Below are 17,415 nucleotides of genomic sequence, written 5' to 3' on the forward strand. Positions count from 1 at the left end.
TGAGGGCATCCCATCAGGGCAGGGTGTGTCCTGTTCCAGAGTCACATATGCTCAAGTGTAGGAGAAAGGGTATTTACTAGTGAAGGGAGAGGTGCTCATGTTTAGCTATGTGGTCTGGGCCAGGTTAGGTGGTACACAGGCTGTGGATCTGGGAGGATCTTAAGGAGGATGAAGAGTAGGGCAGGGGGATGCCATTTCTTTGTGTAGGAAGAATCATATCTAGCCCATGCAGAAATGAATCTGACATATGCAGGAGAAGCAGGTTGGGGGGCTGAGGCTGGGACTCGATTTGCAGGTCTTGTGGGCACAGGGAAGGACCCAGACTTTGTCCTGTAGGTGATGGGCATCTTTGCCGATGAGGACGTGAAACAGATCTTGAAGATGATTGAACCTGAAGTATTCACTGAGGAAGAAGAGGAAGAGGAAGAGGAGGAAGAAGAAGAAGATGAAGAGGAGAAGGAGGAGGATGAAGAGGAAGAGGCACAGGAGAAAGAAGATGAGGAAAAAGAGGAAGAGGAGACAGCAGAAGGGGAGAAAGAAGAAGGCTTGGAGGAAGGGCTGCTCCAGATGAAGTTGCCAGAATCCGTGAAGTTACAGGTGAGCTGGTTCTTCCTCTTCTCCAGCCTCCCTCTACCTGGGCTGGGAAACAGAGGATCTGATGGGGCATGAGTCTGGACTTTGTCTCCAGGAAGTGGGGAGCTGTGGATGTGCCACAAGTGATTGGAGTGCTGCTGATCTCAAATGATCTCTCTGGTTGCCATGTGGCAGGTGGATTGGAGAGATAAGACCATGGAGAAGGGTGGCTTACAGGTCCAGGCAGTAGAAACGATGGTGATGATATCATCCTTGAAACTCTTCTTGCTTCCTCTCCCCTCTCCATGGCCCTGCCCTATCTGCCACCATCATTTCCTGCCTGGCTGTCCTCCCACAGATGTGCCACCTGCTGGAGTATTTCTGTGACCAAGAGCTACAGCACCGGGTGGAATCCCTAGCAGCCTTTGCGGAGCGCTATGTGGACAAGCTCCAGGCCAACCAGCGGGACCGCTATGGCCTCCTCATGAAAGCCTTCACCATGTCTGCTGCTGAGACTGCGAGACGTACTCGCGAGTTCCGCTCCCCACCCCAGGAGCAGGTACTCTGACACTTGACTCCAGTTGGAATTATTGCCCAAACCCCAACTTTAACCTCTCCCTGTACTGGTGGCATGACATCTTTAAACTTGTGCCTGGCCTCTGACCTTATTGATATCATTATCTCTTACTCTTCTACTTCTCTCTGAACCAGTCTGAGCTCTCGGTCACTTCAGACTGACACTGACTCCTTTCAAACCTCTAGTTTCTCAGATAGTCCTCACCAGCTCAAAACATTAAACAGGGACTCACAATTCTATCTTTGATCCTTGACCTTGGAGTTCCTGCTCTTGGGCCTCTGACCCTCTTTCTAACTTTTGACCTTCCTCTAGATAAACATGCTGTTGCACTTCAAAGATGGTGAGGATGAGGAAGAGTGTCCTCTCCCTGAAGAGCTCCGACAGGATTTGCTCGAATTTCATCAAGACTTGCTGGCACACTGTGGTAAGAGAGATGAGAGAATCCATCTCCCAGACTTTCTCTTGACACCTCTCCTAAAGTTTTCCTAAGATTTCCTGATCTTAAATATGTACAGTATTGGTGCAGTGTAACTTTTGCTTGAATGAAATAACATGTGAATGAATGAACAGACATATTCGTGAACAGATAGAGGATGAGTGGAAGGATAAGTTTGTATGGGTATTTGAGTGGATTATACATGGATGGGTGGCTACAGGCAAGTGACTAATGAGTGCGTAAATTGGTGGATAGAGAGATTAGTGAGTAAAGAAATGGGTGAAGAGGGGTGTCTGGGTGGCTCAGTGGGTTAAAGCCTCTGCCTTCAGCTCAGGTCCTGATCCCAGAGTTCTGGGATCGAGCCCCGCGTCGGGCTCTCTGCTCCGCGGGGAGTCTGCTTCCTCCTTTCTCTCTGCCTGCCTCTCTGCCTTAGATTTTATTTATTTATTTGACAGACAGAGATCACAAGCAGGCAGAGAGGCAGGCAGAGAGAGAGGAGGAAGCAGGCGCCCTGCCAAGCAGAGAGCCCGATGCGGGGTTCGATCCCAGGACTCTGGGATCATGACCTGAGCTGAAGGCAGAGCCTTTAACCCGCTGTGCCACCCAGGCACCCAATAAATAAAATCTTAAAAAAAAACAGAAAGAAATGGGTGAAGAGATGGCTGGGTGGATGGATGGATAACAGGAAGGATGATGATGGTCGGATGGATGGATAGATGGATCATTGAAAATTGGATGGAGAGGTGGTTGGGTGGCTGGAAAGATGAATGGATAACCTCCATTGTTTCTGATAATAAGTCAGTTAATAATCTTACTAAGATTCTTTTATATGTGGTGAGTGGTTTTTCTCTGGCCGACTTTCAAGTTTTCCATTTGCCTTTGCTTTGAAACAGTTGGGTAGGATATATCTAGGTGTGGCACTCTCTGATTTTATCCTACTTGGAGTTTGTTAAGTTTCTTGGATGTGTGGATTAATATTTTACATCAAATTTGGGACTTTGGGGCTACTATTTCTCCAAGTATTTTACCTGCTATTTCTCATCTCTCTTTTTGGGACTCCCCTTTTGCATGTATTGATTGATTGATTGATTTGATGGTGTCCCACAGGCTCTGAGGCTCTGTTATTTTTTCTTCATTCTTTTTTGCTCTTCAGACTAGATAACCTCTATTGTTCTACCTTCAAGTACCCTGATCCTTTCTTCCACAAGCTCAAATATGCTGTTGTACCCGCCTAGTGATTTAAAATTTCAGTTTTTGTACTTTTCAGCCCCAGAATTGCTATATGGTTATTTTTATATGATCTACCTCTTTAATACTATTCTCTATTTGGGGAGTCATTGTCATCATACTTCTCTCTCTCTCTCTCTTTTTTAAAGATTTTATCTATTCACTTGACAGAGAGAAAGAGAGAGAGAGAGATCACAGGTAGACAGAGAGAGAGGGGGAAGCAGGCTCCCCGCTGAGCAGAGAGCCCAATATGGGGCTCGATCCCAGGACTCTGAGATCATGACCTGAGCCAAAAGCAGAGGCCTAACCCACTAAGCCATCCAGTCTCTCCCATACTTCTCTTTAATACTTTAGACATGGTTTCCTTTAGTTCTTTGGGCCTATTTACAATAGTTTAAAAGACATTTAAAATGCTTCGAAGGATGAAAAAATGAACACACATACGAACATACGGAGAAATAAATGAAAAACCCAAGAATTCACACCTGAAGGAGGAATGAATGAATCCGTCATGGAAGAAGTGAATGAGTAGATGAATAAACACACAGTTGAATGACACCCTCTCCCTTCGACCAACTCCAGGAATTCAGCTGGAGGGGGAGGAGGAGGAACCAGAGGAAGAGGCCACCCTGGGCAGCCGACTGATGAGCCTGTTGGAGAAAGTACGGCTGGTGAAGAAGAAGGAGGAGAAACCTGAGGAGGAACCACCAGCTGAGGAGAGCAAACCCCGTGAGGACTGGGAACTTTAGGGTGGGGACAGGGATGGGGCAGGCACTGTTGGCAGGGCTGGCGAATACTGTAGGGGGAAAGAGTCACAATCTCTGGCTTCCAGGAGTTTAGCATATTATGACAGATACGCATATATATATACTTACCATGTCAGGTGACCATGGGGACTAAGGAGAAAAATAAAGGTGAGAGAAGAGAGAGGGATGAAGGTGGAGGGGTCAGAGCTGGGGAGTGAGGTACGCAAAGATCTGGGGAAGATCATTGGTACAAAGGGAATAGCCAGAGCCAGCGCAAAGGCCCTGAGGCAGGAACATGCTTGGCGTGCTTAAAGACCAGTGTGGCTGGAGCACAGCAAGCAAGGGGAGAGGGGCAGGAGATGAGGTCAGAAGGGGCAGGGCCAGATTGCGTAGCACTGAAAGGTTATGAATTGACACCATCATTCAGTCCCAGTACATGGAGGCTTCTCTTAACCCTGAAACATGTGAGACATCTATCTTTTCTCCCAAAAATCCTGGGAAGGAGAAGGGTTGGGAGAGAAAGAGAGACAGAGAGAGAAACAGATGCTGGATATAGGATATGAGTCCCAGGGAGATGGCCAAGGGAAATAAAACAGTTCATTTTGACATCATTTCCAAATGACACCAAAGTCCACAGGTTTTCTTTGTGTCTGTTGTCTCTCTTGATGAAAAATCAACAGTATTTTTACAGAACAAGGGGAATTATGATTTCAAAGGTGAATTATATATTCCAAAGGTGCTTGTAATATACTCTGGTATTTTGAAGTGATACATTTTCTTTTTTCTCTTGAAAGCTTTAGGGGGCCCTTACTGTCTAGGTATTAGGGTGAAGAGAACAGGGAAGCTATTAGGGCAATAAAAAACATCTTCCAGAATCTGCCCCCTTCTGGCAGGTAGAGGGTCGGGGCGTTAGTAACTGAGCAGCCCTCTGGGAAGAGGAGCCCTTTCTGCATTGTTCGGGCTCAATCTCCTGACCTGGCGGTGTCCTGACACTTATGTTCCCTTCCCAGAGTCACTGCAGGAGCTGGTGTCCCACACAGTGGTGCGCTGGGCTCAAGAGGACTTCGTGCAGAGCCCTGAGCTCGTTCGGGCCATGTTCAGCCTCCTGCACCGGCAGTACGATGGGCTCGGGGAGCTGCTGCGTGCCCTGCCCCGGGCGTACACCATCTCCCCATCATCTGTGGAAGACACCATGAGCTTGCTTGAGTGCCTCGGCCAGATCCGGTCCCTGCTTATCGTGCAGATGGGTCCCCAGGAGGAAAACCTCATGATCCAGAGCATTGGGTGAGCCAGTGCCCCCTCCCTGGATTTCGCATTCCCCCAGAAGGAGGGGCACCCTCCGAGCTCCAGCTTGTCCCCCTGGCTCATGTCCCCTGAATGCAATAATGGCTCCTTCCACCACTTCTGCCCCATCCTTGGGGTGATATACTTCTCCCAATAGCTAGCCCATCTCCCTGGCTCATGTCCCCTCCCTTCCCCTCTCCATGCAACCCCTGGGGTATCAGCTCTTACTCACCTGCAATTCTTGGCACAAGATTTACCCTCTTTGAGCTTCAGTGTTCATCTCCAAGCTGGGGAAGAGCCATGGCTACCTCGCAGAGTCATGATGAGGCTTCCATGGGCTCAGGCACATCATAATGCTATTGATAATGGCAATGATGGTATTGGGCACTCACTCAGTGTCAAGGGTGCCTCATTCCTTCACTCAGCAAGCATTCATTGAGCACCTACTCTGTGCCAAGCCCTTTCTAGGCACTTGGGGAATACAATGTGCAACGTGGTTAAGAATCCCTGCCCTAGGGAGTCCACCTTGGATCTATGCCTCAGTTTCCTTTTCTGTAAAATAGGGATAATTATAGTTCCTGCCTTCCAGAGTGGACATAAAGATTGAATGGGTTCAGATCCGTAAAGGGGGATGGTGCCAGGCATGAAGGAAGAGCTCAGTAAATGTGGTTTTTTTTTTTTAAGATTTATTTATTTATTTGACAGAGAGATCACAAGTAGGCAGAGAGGCAGGCAGAGAGAGAGGGGGAAGCAGGCTCCCCACTGATCAGAGAGCCCAATGTAGGGCTCGATCCCAGGACCCTGGGATCAGGACCCAAGCCGAAGGCAGAGGCTTTAACCCACCGAGCCACCCAGGCGCCTTGAGCTTAGTAAATGTTGACTGTTTATCCCAGTAGACTCTTCCGAGGGTCTGGGGGCTCTCCCTGGGCTTGGGCCCCACCTGGCCCCTGGCAACCCCATGTACTCTACCTGTTCACAGGAACATCATGAACAACAAAGTCTTCTACCAACACCCGAACCTGATGCGGGCCCTGGGCATGCATGAGACGGTCATGGAGGTCATGGTGAATGTCCTCGGGGGTGGTGGCGAATCCAAGGTAAGAGGCCTGTGGGGGCTGAGGAGCTCAGGGCAGGGGGCCACGGTGTGGGAGAGGGCGGGTAAGCACTAACCACTAGCCTACTCTGCCTTTCCAGGAGATCCGCTTCCCTAAGATGGTGACAAGTTGCTGCCGCTTCCTCTGTTATTTCTGTCGCATCAGCAGGCAGAACCAACGCTCCATGTTCGACCACCTGAGCTACCTGCTGGAGAACAGTGGCATCGGTCTAGGTGAGAACCCCTGAGCCCAGGCTGGGGCACTGTTCCCTACAGCCCACTCTTGGAGGTCCATCCACGCATCTGTCTCTGCTGACTCACTCACTCATTCAGCAAACACCCACTCTCAACCCATCCCTAGGCTGTAGCCCTGTGAGGAGCAGTCCTCACAGACAGCCCCGGCTCTGGCCCTCACAGGGCTCATGGCGCAGCATGGGAGACAGACAGTGACAGCCCAGAGCGGTCAGGCCAGAGGAGGCACCTGACCTAAGCTGTAAAAGGGATGATCAAGGAGGGCTTCTGGGAGGAGGTGAGACAGACAGCAGTGAGACTGTCAACTATGCACCTCTGAAGAGCATTCTTCCCACCTCTCGCCCTCACAGGCATGCAGGGCTCCACGCCTCTGGATGTAGCAGCTGCCTCCGTCATCGACAACAACGAGCTGGCCTTGGCGTTGCAAGAGCAGGACCTGGAGAAGGTGTGGGAGCAGGAGGCCTGGCCCCTACCTGGCCCCTTGGGGCACCTGCTGATTTGGGACCCGTGACTTAAATTCTCTGGGCATCTGTCTCATCTGTAGAATGAATGTAATAGTAGAACAAGGTTATCCTCAGGATAAAATGAGTTAATCCATGAAAGCATTTATAAAACAATAAGCACTCAAGAAGAGTTATCTGGTATTATAGTATTACTCATTCAACAACTATTTCCCGAGTACCTGCTTTGTACCAGGACCTGTCCAAGGCAGTAGGAGTGTGACAGTTAGTGAGACAAGCAAACATCCTTGTCCTCACAAGGCTGACATTCTATTTGGGAAGATGCATAATAAATAAGATGAGTAAGTAAAATACGCTGTGTATTAGCTAGTGACAAGAGTTAAAATGAAAAAAGTGAGCTGGGGAGAGAAACATTGAGTGTCAGGAGGGTGTCCAAGTTTAGACAAGTGTGATGAGAGATCATCTCACTGAGACAGTGACATTCAGGTAAAGCTCTAAAGGAGGAGAGGGGCCATATGGGCATAGGGGGAAGAGCATTCTGGACAGAGGAACAGCCAGTGCAAAGGCCCTGAGACGGAAGTGAACCTCATGAGTTTGAGTAATAGCCAAGAGACCAGAATGGTTGGAGCAGAGGGAGTAAGGGCTTAGTGGTGGGAAGTGAGGGCAGGGAGGTGACAGGGAAGATTGGGCAGAGGGTCTTAGTGGACCACTGAGAGGGCTCTGGGTCTTACCCTCAGTGAGATGGCACCACAGGAGTGTTCCAAGCAGGGAAGGGGCATTTTGTGGGGGGCAAGGATGGACAGGGGGCATGGATAGATGGAGGGGGGAGAGCAGGGAGCCCAGGATGGAGGGCCCCCAGATGGTCCAGGTGAGAGATGAGGATGGAGGAGGAAGATGACTGTTTGCTGAGAGATCCAGAAATGAATTGGGCTGCAGAGCTCCATGGATAGGCAGGGACATGTGAGCCTTGGGTAGGAAATGGTGTGGGTCTGGCCTCCGGCTGAGCCCCCCTGCCCCCACAGGTGGTGTCCTACCTGGCGGGTTGTGGCCTTCAGAGCTGCCCCATGCTCCTGGCCAAAGGGTACCCGGACATCGGCTGGAACCCGTGTGGCGGGGAGCGCTACCTGGACTTTCTACGCTTCGCTGTCTTTGTCAACGGTGAGTTAGGAGTTGGCGGTGGCAGGGGGCTGGGGGTGCTGATCAAAGCCTCTCTGGGGGGTGTGGGCCACCCTGGAGCCTGGGCGGGGATCCCCCAGGTGGGCGGGGCGGCAGGATGGGGGTGGGGCTGGCGTTAATCCCAGAGGTGCTGGGTCCTGGGCTGCCGGGGCGGGGTCCCAGGGCCACGGCTCAAGGCTTCTCGACCCCACCGGGCTGCCAGGCGAGAGCGTGGAGGAGAACGCCAACGTGGTGGTGCGGCTGCTCATCCGCAAGCCCGAGTGCTTCGGGCCGGCCCTGCGGGGTGAGGGTGGCTCCGGGCTGCTGGCCGCCATCGAAGAAGCCATTCGCATCTCTGAGGACCCGGCGCGTGACGGCCCAGGCGTCCGCAGGGACCGGCGGCGTGAGCAGTGAGTCTCCTGCCTCCTTCTTAGCAGAACGGGCCCCCCTTCCCCGAGCCCCTGGCCGCCTCCCCAACACGGCCCCCACTTCCCCTGCAGCTTCGGCGAGGAGCCCCCAGAGGAGAACCGGGTACACCTGGGACACGCCATCATGTCCTTCTACGCTGCCTTGATTGACCTGCTGGGACGCTGTGCGCCAGAGATGCACGTGAGACCTAGACGTCCAAGGACAGGGAGGGGCATACAGGGCAAACCTTGAACCTCTTCAGTCAGGCATTCAACAGCACTGACTGAACTCTAGCTCTGTGGGGGTCTTAGGTGAGGCAGTGCTGGGGACAGACATACCAGGGACCAAGAAAGCCCCAGGCCCAGCTCTCCCAGAGCTCCCAGACCAGTGGGGGAGATTGAGCAATGAGGGCCAGGGGTGGTCAGGGCCGTGGTGGAGAAGGATGGGCAGAGGAGTCCAGGCCAGGAATTATAGAGTTTGCCCCACGAGGGGTTCCGCTCTACCTGTCAGTGGGTCAGGAAGGGATGGATGAAGTAATGAGCAAATGGGGCCCAGGGGGCCGATGATGTGCCCCTTTCCCTCTTCCAGCTAATCCAAGCCGGCAAGGGAGAGGCCCTGCGGATCCGTGCCATCCTGCGCTCCCTCGTGCCACTGGACGACCTTGTGGGCATTATCAGCCTCCCACTGCAGATCCCCACCCTGGGCAAAGGTGCACGGGGGCAGGACTCAGCAAGGGAGGGCTGCCACGGAGGAAATAGAGGGGTCCGAAGGGCATCCCTGACCGCCCCCCGCCGCCCTCCTGGCCCGCAGATGGGGCTCTGGTGCAGCCGAAGATGTCGGCTTCCTTCGTGCCAGACCACAAGGCGTCCATGGTGCTCTTCCTGGACCGCGTGTATGGCATTGAGAACCAGGACTTCTTGCTGCATGTGCTGGACGTGGGATTCCTGCCTGACATGCGGGCAGCCGCTTCGCTGGACACGGTGAGCCCCGTAGCCACCCTCCCTGCCCCCAGAGAGGACAGGGAGATGGGTGTGGCCATAGCATCCCTGCCTCTGTTTGTTCTGGGCTTGTGTACATATCCTAGTCCTCACCACCACCCCCAACCCTGCAACCCACCCCCGCATGCCATCAAGATAGAAAACAAAGCCAAGATAAACCCTCAGTTCTAGGCAAGGGTGGGTGGAACTCTCCAACATCTCACCTAGCTTGCTTGCTTTCTTTCTTTTTGTTTAAAAGGTTTTATTTATTTATTTGACAGAGACACAGTGAGAGAGGGAACAGAAGCAGGGGCAGAGGGAGAGGGAGAAGCAGGCTTCCCCTTAAGCAGGGAGCCGCATGAGGGGCTCGATCCCAGGGCCCTGGGATCATGACTTGAGCTGAAAGCAGATGTTTAACAACTGAGCCACCCAGGTGCCCCACATTTTACATTTTTTATTTGAGAAATCATTCTTAATGAGAGCTCAGCACCAAGGAGATAGACTTGTGTACAACAGCAACAGTAATAGTTATATTGATATATAATAGTTACAAGGTTAGATTATAGGAGGGGACACAGCCCAGTAAGATGAGGACAGAACTGATGGCTGCTGTGGCCAGTGGAGGTCCCTGGTAAGCTTGTTGAGCACTTTCAGTGGGACAGTAGGGGAAGAGCCGTACTGGAGGGGGTTTATGAGGGCTTGGCAGGTGAGGTATTGGGGACAGTGGGTGTCAACAATTCTTTGAACAAGCTGGTGACGGAGGAGGCAGAGGAATGACGATATGCTGGACAGGTGACCTTGGCAGAGAGAAGACTCTTCTTAAGATGGGAGAAATAACTGTTGGCTACTAACTGGGAAAGGGAACACTGCAACTTGTCTCTGTAACTACCAGTGTATCAGAAATACCAAGGGCAGGGTTGCCTGGCTGGCTCCATTGGTGGAGCGTGTGCCTTTTCATCTCAGGGTTGGAGTTCAAGTCCTGCACTGGGCGTAGAGATTATGTAAAAAATAAAAAAAAAAATCTTAAACACAGGGAAGGAAGGAAAGAAAAGATAAGACTGAGGGCAGAGGCACAAGTTAAAGGACCCCGCCAGGATGTGACCAGCCAAACCCAAGATGTAGGAAACTCCAGTGGATAAATGACCCAGTTTTTCCAGCAAATAAATAGTATTTAAAAGTACGAGAAAGGAAACAATTACAGATGTGAAAAGACCTGAGACCCAGCAGTCAGATACATACACTATGGGGGCCTTCCAGGTGGCTGGATCCAAGCAACCCCAGCCAAATGTAAAGCAGATTTTGAGACAATTGGAGAAAGCTGATCGTAAATTTTGAGTGCTTGTTAATTCTGTGGGGTGTGAAAGTGGCCGCCTGGGATGTGAAACAGAAGCACTTGTCTGAATGGAGATACATATTTCAATATCCATGCGTGAAGCCGTAGGTGGCTAGGGCTGTATGAAAACCTTATGGGAAGAAAAGGGGAGGTTGGACCAGTCTCTACAGAACAGCCCACTCAATAAGGAGGTTCCTTCCTTGGTTCCTCCACTTCTGTATGTTTGAAATTTTGCATAGTTCAAAGTAATAACAGAGGCGGTGGGAGACACTGTTGCGCGGCGGCGGGTGGAGGGTATCCGAAGCGAGGGTCACCCCGGGAGCGCAGAGCGAGCCTGATGCCCCCCACCTCTGCGCCCCAGGCCACTTTCAGCACCACGGAGATGGCGCTGGCACTGAACCGCTACCTGTGCCTGGCGGTGCTGCCGCTCATCACCAAGTGCGCACCGCTGTTCGCGGGGACGGAGCACCGCGCCATCATGGTGGACTCCATGCTGCACACGGTATACCGCCTCTCCCGCGGCCGCTCGCTCACCAAGGCGCAGCGCGACGTCATCGAGGACTGTCTCATGGCGCTCTGCAGGTGGGGCGGGGGCGTGGGCGGGGCGGCGTGGGGCCGGCGGGGGTGCGGCCGGCCTGGGGGTGAGCCCCCGCCCCTGGTGCGTGTCCCCGCAGGTACATCCGGCCGTCCATGCTGCAGCACCTGCTGCGGCGCCTGGTGTTCGATGTGCCCATCCTGAACGAGTTCGCCAAGATGCCGCTCAAGGTGAGGGCGGACCCGCTTGAGCCTGTGCGGTCCTGGGGCCTCCGGGCTCCGGTGTCCTCCACCGCCCAGCCCAATGAACCCGCAGAATGTGAGGGCAGCGTCCCCACGGGAACATCTCGGGCGTTCTCACTGGCATACTAGAATTTCAAGGCCGGCCGCGTGGCGTCACGGGTGCCTCTGCCACTCCCTCATTGGCGCTTGGTTTGCCTAACAGGGAAGCAGGCCTCGTCTAAATTAGCGCCTGTGTGCAGGGAGTACACAGCTTTTCCTAATCAGCATGCTTATGCGCAGGCGCAGACCGCGTACCTTGCTCTTTTCAAATGAGTGCATTGATTTGAACAAATACCACCCCAACTGTTCGGAGTATCTGCGAGGTCTCTCCTATAATTTTTTTTACCTGCTGGTTTGTATAAGGAGATACCTCCAACTCAGATATCCTGACTGTTTTACATAATACATCTAAACCAGCCCCTGCTTCAGATTTGTCTAGTGGATATGGAGGCCCTGTTCACAATCACCATATATTTGCATGGGGTTCTGCCCGGGTTTGTTTGCCATGGTCCTTCATGGGCACACAGATTACTCCGTCCGTATGTCCATTCACACTTTGCACACAACTATACCTGTGGGTTAATATTAGCGTGCTTGTTTGTGTAAAGCAACACCAGACAAATCCAGCTCTGGCTGAATGGCAGTTCCGACTCTAAACTGGAAGGATAAATTTACATAGTAAATGGACCCAGACCACGCCCCAAGAAGCATACCATTTTCCCTCATTAGCATCATCTGCATAATCCAGATCGCATTCCTAATTTAAAGGCCCAGGCACCCCTGGCCTCCCTGACTTTTCTTTTGCCTGCCATCTACTCTGTGCCTCTCATCTGTGTGTCCCCTCTTGCTCCCGCCCAGCTCCTCACCAACCACTATGAGCGCTGCTGGAAGTACTACTGCCTCCCCACGGGCTGGGCTAACTTCGGGGTCACCTCCGAGGAAGAGCTGCACCTCACTCGCAAACTCTTCTGGGGCATCTTTGACTCACTGGCGCATAAGGTCTGGGCCCATGGTGGAGGAGGGGCCGAAAGGAGCCTGTTTGGAGAGTTTGGGCCCCAAAGTTAGGGGATCCCGAATGAAATTCCCAAACTTGGGGTTCAGAGAGGGATCCCCATTTGGGCAGGTTTGGATCCAGAAGAATCTATGAGTTGGGTCTCTGGTTTAATGGAAGAGGGGTTGGGTCTCTAGTTTGGGAGCTTAGAGAGGGGTGATATAGGGGTGGTTTGGAGAGTCAGGCAGGCTGAGGTTTGGGTTTTGGGGAGAGACACCATAATTGATGTGTGGGGGCCCAGGAAGGAGGGTTGATTGTTGGAGAGGTGGAGTTTGAGGTCCTAGGGCTCCAAGATTTGAAGGCACACCCAGACCCGCAGTGACCCCCACCCCCACCCCTGGTGTCCCCAGAAGTATGATGCAGAGCTGTACCGCATGGCTATGCCTTGTCTGTGCGCCATCGCAGGGGCTCTGCCCCCTGACTACGTGGACGCCTCATACTCATCCAAGGCCGAGAAAAAGGCCACAGTGGACGCTGAAGGCAACTTCGATCCTCGGCCTGTGGAGACCCTCAAGTGAGGCCTGGGGGGTAGGAGTGGGGTGGGCTTTAGGGGCTGGGAGAAGGAGAAGGTTTCAGATATGGAAGGAGGGGTCAGCCCCTACATCTGGCCACCCTATGTACCCACCCCATAGTGTGATCATCCCAGAGAAGCTGGACTCTTTCATTAACAAGTTTGCAGAGTACACGCATGAGAAGTGGGCCTTCGACAAGGTTGGCGCCGGAGTCCTCCCCTCCCCAGCAACCCCCATTCCTGCTGGCCTTTCTCAAAACCCCAGCTTTCCCCCAGACCCAGGTCTTCCCTGAGACCCTTAACTTGTCCTGAGACCCTTAACTCGTCCTGAGACCCCAACCCCCCCCTGAAACCCCTAGCCCCTCAAGGGAGTCCCCCAGGAGTCCCCCAAGCTGCTCCCTACCCCTCATCCTTCCCCCACCCTCAGCTCCATAGTGGCACTGCCCCTCCCTGTCCCCTCTCCACCTCCAGATTCAGAACAATTGGTCCTATGGGGAGAACATAGATGAGGAACTGAAGACCCATCCCATGCTGAGGCCCTATAAGACCTTTTCAGAGAAGGTGAGCAAGTCTTGGGGCCCAGTGCTAGGGGTCCAAAAATGTAACCTCCAAATTTGGGTGTTCAGGGAGGAGAGAGGCCGCTTCATCAGCTCGGATCTAGCTGGGACTGCAGGTTAGGGCTCCTTCTCTGTGGACTTTGCCTCCCCTAGACCCCGGACTTGTAGTGTTCCTTCTCTTAGAAAGAATTAGAGGGATGCAACTTAATGTCTCTGAGTCTCGTGTAAGATGGGATGAGGGTTGGTTTGGGAGGCTCTGTCACAAAGCGTGTAAGAGACTTGAGCTTGAATCCAAGCTGGACCACTTTCTCCATAGCCACGTGGTGGAGGGTTCCCCTTCTTAGGACGCTGGAGGACAGCCAGTAACGCTCCAACCTCCACCTCCCTCCCATCCCATCCCACCAACTCCTTGCCTTTCTGTCCACCCCAGGACAAAGAGATTTACCGCTGGCCCATCAAGGAGTCCTTGAAGGCCATGATTGCCTGGGAATGGACGATAGAGAAGGCCAGGGAGGGGGAAGAGGAGAAGACGGAGAAGAAGAAAACGCGGAAGATATCCCAAAGTGCCCAGGTGGAGGCGGAGTCGGCATCATGGGGGGTGGTGAGCGGCTAAGCGAAGGGGCGGGGCTAGGTGAGGGCGGGGCCTGGCAGGAGGTGGGATGGAGAGAGAAGGGCCAAGGGAGGAAGGTGGGATCCGCGGAATCGGAATGGGGAGGCCGGGAGCAGGGTACTGCACAGGGCTGAGAGACCTGGAAAGGGAGTGGGCCTGGGTCTGGAAAACCGCAAAGGGTAGAGGAGAGGAAGGCGTGGGTTAGAGACAGGGCCTGAAGGAGAGAGCGCAGAGCGGGGGTCTAGGGCCAGGTGGAGAGAGTAAACTGTGTTGCCGTCCCGGCTTCCTGCTAGCCCATCAAGCCCTCCCATCTCTCCCTCGTCCTCCCAGACTTATGATCCGCGAGAAGGCTACAGCCCCCAGCCCCCCCGACCTCAGCGGAGTTACCCTGTCCCGGGAGCTGCAGGTAAAGAGCCCTGATCCTTTATCTAAGGGCATGGAGGTGTTTGTTGGGGTTGGGGAGGACATCTTCTGAGTCTGGGCTCTGAATCTTTCATCCTTTCCCAGGCCATGGCGGAACAGCTGGCGGAGAATTACCACAACACGTGGGGGCGGAAGAAGAAGCAGGAGCTGGAGGCCAAGGGTGAGGGCGCCCATCCCATCCCGCCACCAGACCCCTTTTCACCAAAGTTCCCTAGTCATAGGCTCCAGAGTCCTAAGGGTCTAGATTACAGTTGTGTGACTTTGAACGATTGCTTTCACCCTGCCCCTTCCCCCGCCCCGATAATAACAGCATCTACTACCATAGGGTTGTGGTGAGGAGATGACAATCACCTGAAAACCATGTTTTGGTTATTCTTACCTCTGTTTTTATTGCTGTAATTATGCATGCCTTCAGCTGCAAGAATCACGTCAATGAGAGTGGCCTGGGTCTCCCCAGTCCTCTGATTTCTGGTCTTTGCTGTTCCAGGTGGTGGTACCCACCCTCTGCTGGTCCCCTATGACACACTTACAGCCAAGGAGAAGGCACGAGATCGAGAGAAAGCCCAGGAGCTTCTAAAGTTCCTGCAGATGAACGGCTATGCTGTCACCAGGCACGTGCGCTGCAAGCCTGGCGGGGGGTGGAGGGTGGCGTGGGGGAGGTTAGGGGGGGGGTGTGGGGGGGGGGGTGGCGGGGGCGGGGAATGTGGGAGGAGCTAGCAAGGTAGAAACTGGGAAATGTTGGGCTGGGGTAACAAGGCAGGGCCAGAAAAGGAAGGTGACTGCGGGGGGGAGGGGGGGGGGGGGGGATAGGACCTGGGGGGGGGGGGAGGGGCCAGAGAGGAGAGGAATCCCAGAGGGGTGGGGCCTGATTGTCAGAGAGGGGCGGGACTAAGGGGGCGGGGCCTGGGAAGGAGGCAAAGAGGGGTGGGGCTTGGGGGGCAGCTTGACGCCATGGAGGGGAGGGGCTAAGGGGCGGAGCCTGGGCTGGAGAGGGGGACAGGGGTGGGGAGGAGGCCGGAAAGGTGGGGCGTGGAGAGGGGAGGTGGGGCCAGGGAGCATCCCAAAACTTGAGGGGTATATGGGGTGGAGCAGAAGCCTGCAGAGGCAGGGCCTAGCGAAGCAGAAAGGGACTGGAGAGATTGGGAGACAGGGTGGTCCTTCCTCCGGGCTGACTCCTCTCTGTCTGCGCAGAGGCCTTAAGGACATGGAGTTGGACACATCTTCCATTGAGAAACGGTTTGCTTTTGGCTTCCTGCAGCAGTTGCTGCGCTGGATGGACATCTCCCAGGAATTTATCGCCCATCTGGGTACGGGGGAGGCCCTCCGAACTCCGGCCATACGTGCTGTTTCCCCTAAGGCCACAGTTCATGCCTTTCTCCTTCCCTCCCCCATCTCGTTATTGTGCCAGACACTGTTCCAGGTATTGAGAACACTGTTCCAGGTGGTGAGAGCAGTGAACAAAACAAAGATCCCCGTCCACCTGCATTTATATTCCTGTGGTGCATTCAGACAATTATACAGGTTTTTAAAACACTAACGTGTTTTGGAAAGAAGAATGCAGTAGAGCCAGCTAAGGAAGATGAGGTGTGGAGGAAAGTGGGGCCGGTTAAAATTTAAGTAAAGAAGACCGTGAAGGAGCTGGGAGGGAGCTGGCTGGAGGCTTGAGGAGAATATTCCAGGTAGAGGAACAGCCAGTGCAAAAGTTCTGAGAGGTCCCTAGTGTGAATAACCCAAAGCCCAAGTGGTTGAAGCAGACTGACTGAGGGAGAAAGTGTGAGGAGATGAGGGCAGAGAGGTGACAGAGCAGACCACATAGGGCTTTGCAGGCATGGGGAGACTATGGGTTCCTGAGTGGAATGGCACCATGGGAGGGTTCTGAGCAGGAGAGGACGGTGACCTGCTTCAGGTGTTCACAGACTCCCCTTGGCTGCATTGGAGACAGACTGTGGGCTTAGGGGCAAAGAGGGTGAGGACTGGGAAGATCCTGGCTCTCTCTGGAGCGTGAAGGCTGTTGGTGTGCCCTGCACATGCCTCTTATGTCCCACTAAGAATCACAGCTTGCCCCTAGAATCCCTCTCAGCTTCCCCTGGAGAGCCACCCAAGACCCCCAGGCCCCTCAGATAAGTGGCACAGCAGGACTCGCTCTTACACATCTCACCTCGAGTCCCACACGCTGATCCTCTGCGCTGAGCACTTCTCAGCAATTCCCTCTCCTCTTCGTGCCTCAGTTTCCCCACCTGTCCACCATAATGCTGGGTGACCCAGACTGAGTTATTGCACCTTAGTTCCCTTGTCTGTAAAATGAAGGAGAGGTATCGACTATACAGCTCTCCAAGCTGAGAGGCAATTAGATAAGCACATTTCTCACAGTGCCAATGACATAGCTAGTGTTTAATAATGGGAGCCAGCATTATTATTTTAGTGTATTAATTATTACTGTCACCATTTTTATTATCTGAAATTGATTTCTGCTCTAAAATCAGTTCAAATCTGTCTACGTCATCTGGTTTCATTTATTTGTTCATTCCAAACTGATTCAGTGCCAAATATCAAAGTTCAAGGAGAAAAGGACCTGTGAGGAAGGGGGTGTCCTATGGCTTTACCCCATCCCAGTTTGTCCTCCCCATTTACAGCCTCAGGAAGGGTTTGTTCAAGGAGTTAGGGGGATCAGTTGAGAGAGGGGAGAGAGGCTCACCTCAAAGGCAGCAGAGTTTACTTTATACCAAGAATTAATCTCCCATCTTTTCCAACCTTTGCCCTAGAGTCCCCCACCCCTCCATTGGAATGCCCTGAGCTCCCCAGCCTTGAACCCACTTTGACCCCTATTTTCCCTCCCCCACCAGAGGCTGTGGTCAGCAGTGGACGAGTGGAAAAGTCCCCACATGAACAGGAGATTAAGTTCTTTGCCAAGGTGAGAGGTGGGCT

The 17,415-nt window shown here is 53.3% G+C and overlaps 1 protein-coding gene across 1 annotated transcript in view; it reads left to right on the forward strand.

The window, feature by feature from the left end:
- RYR1 (ryanodine receptor 1) overlaps positions 1 to 17,415 on the forward strand; it is a 110,039-nt gene that overhangs the window by 38,098 nt on the left and 54,526 nt on the right. Inside the window, 26 exon segments of the mRNA XM_032841976.1 lie at positions 337 to 597; positions 932 to 1,132; positions 1,463 to 1,574; positions 3,396 to 3,542; positions 4,570 to 4,843; positions 5,823 to 5,940; positions 6,038 to 6,170; positions 6,539 to 6,633; positions 7,672 to 7,807; positions 8,028 to 8,214; positions 8,305 to 8,413; positions 8,801 to 8,921; positions 9,023 to 9,192; positions 10,884 to 11,104; positions 11,197 to 11,287; positions 12,197 to 12,337; positions 12,740 to 12,903; positions 13,022 to 13,100; positions 13,372 to 13,461; positions 13,888 to 14,028; positions 14,398 to 14,430; positions 14,432 to 14,473; positions 14,575 to 14,650; positions 14,978 to 15,101; positions 15,682 to 15,797; positions 17,334 to 17,401. Of these exon segments, the coding sequence (XP_032697867.1) occupies positions 337 to 597; positions 932 to 1,132; positions 1,463 to 1,574; positions 3,396 to 3,542; positions 4,570 to 4,843; positions 5,823 to 5,940; positions 6,038 to 6,170; positions 6,539 to 6,633; positions 7,672 to 7,807; positions 8,028 to 8,214; positions 8,305 to 8,413; positions 8,801 to 8,921; positions 9,023 to 9,192; positions 10,884 to 11,104; positions 11,197 to 11,287; positions 12,197 to 12,337; positions 12,740 to 12,903; positions 13,022 to 13,100; positions 13,372 to 13,461; positions 13,888 to 14,028; positions 14,398 to 14,430; positions 14,432 to 14,473; positions 14,575 to 14,650; positions 14,978 to 15,101; positions 15,682 to 15,797; positions 17,334 to 17,401 (3,450 nt within the window).

Source organism: Lontra canadensis, unplaced genomic scaffold, assembly GCF_010015895.1.
Source record: "Lontra canadensis isolate GAN:19392208 unplaced genomic scaffold, GSC_riverotter_1.0 scaffold125, whole genome shotgun sequence".
Classification (NCBI taxonomy): Eukaryota; Metazoa; Chordata; class Mammalia; order Carnivora; family Mustelidae; genus Lontra; species Lontra canadensis.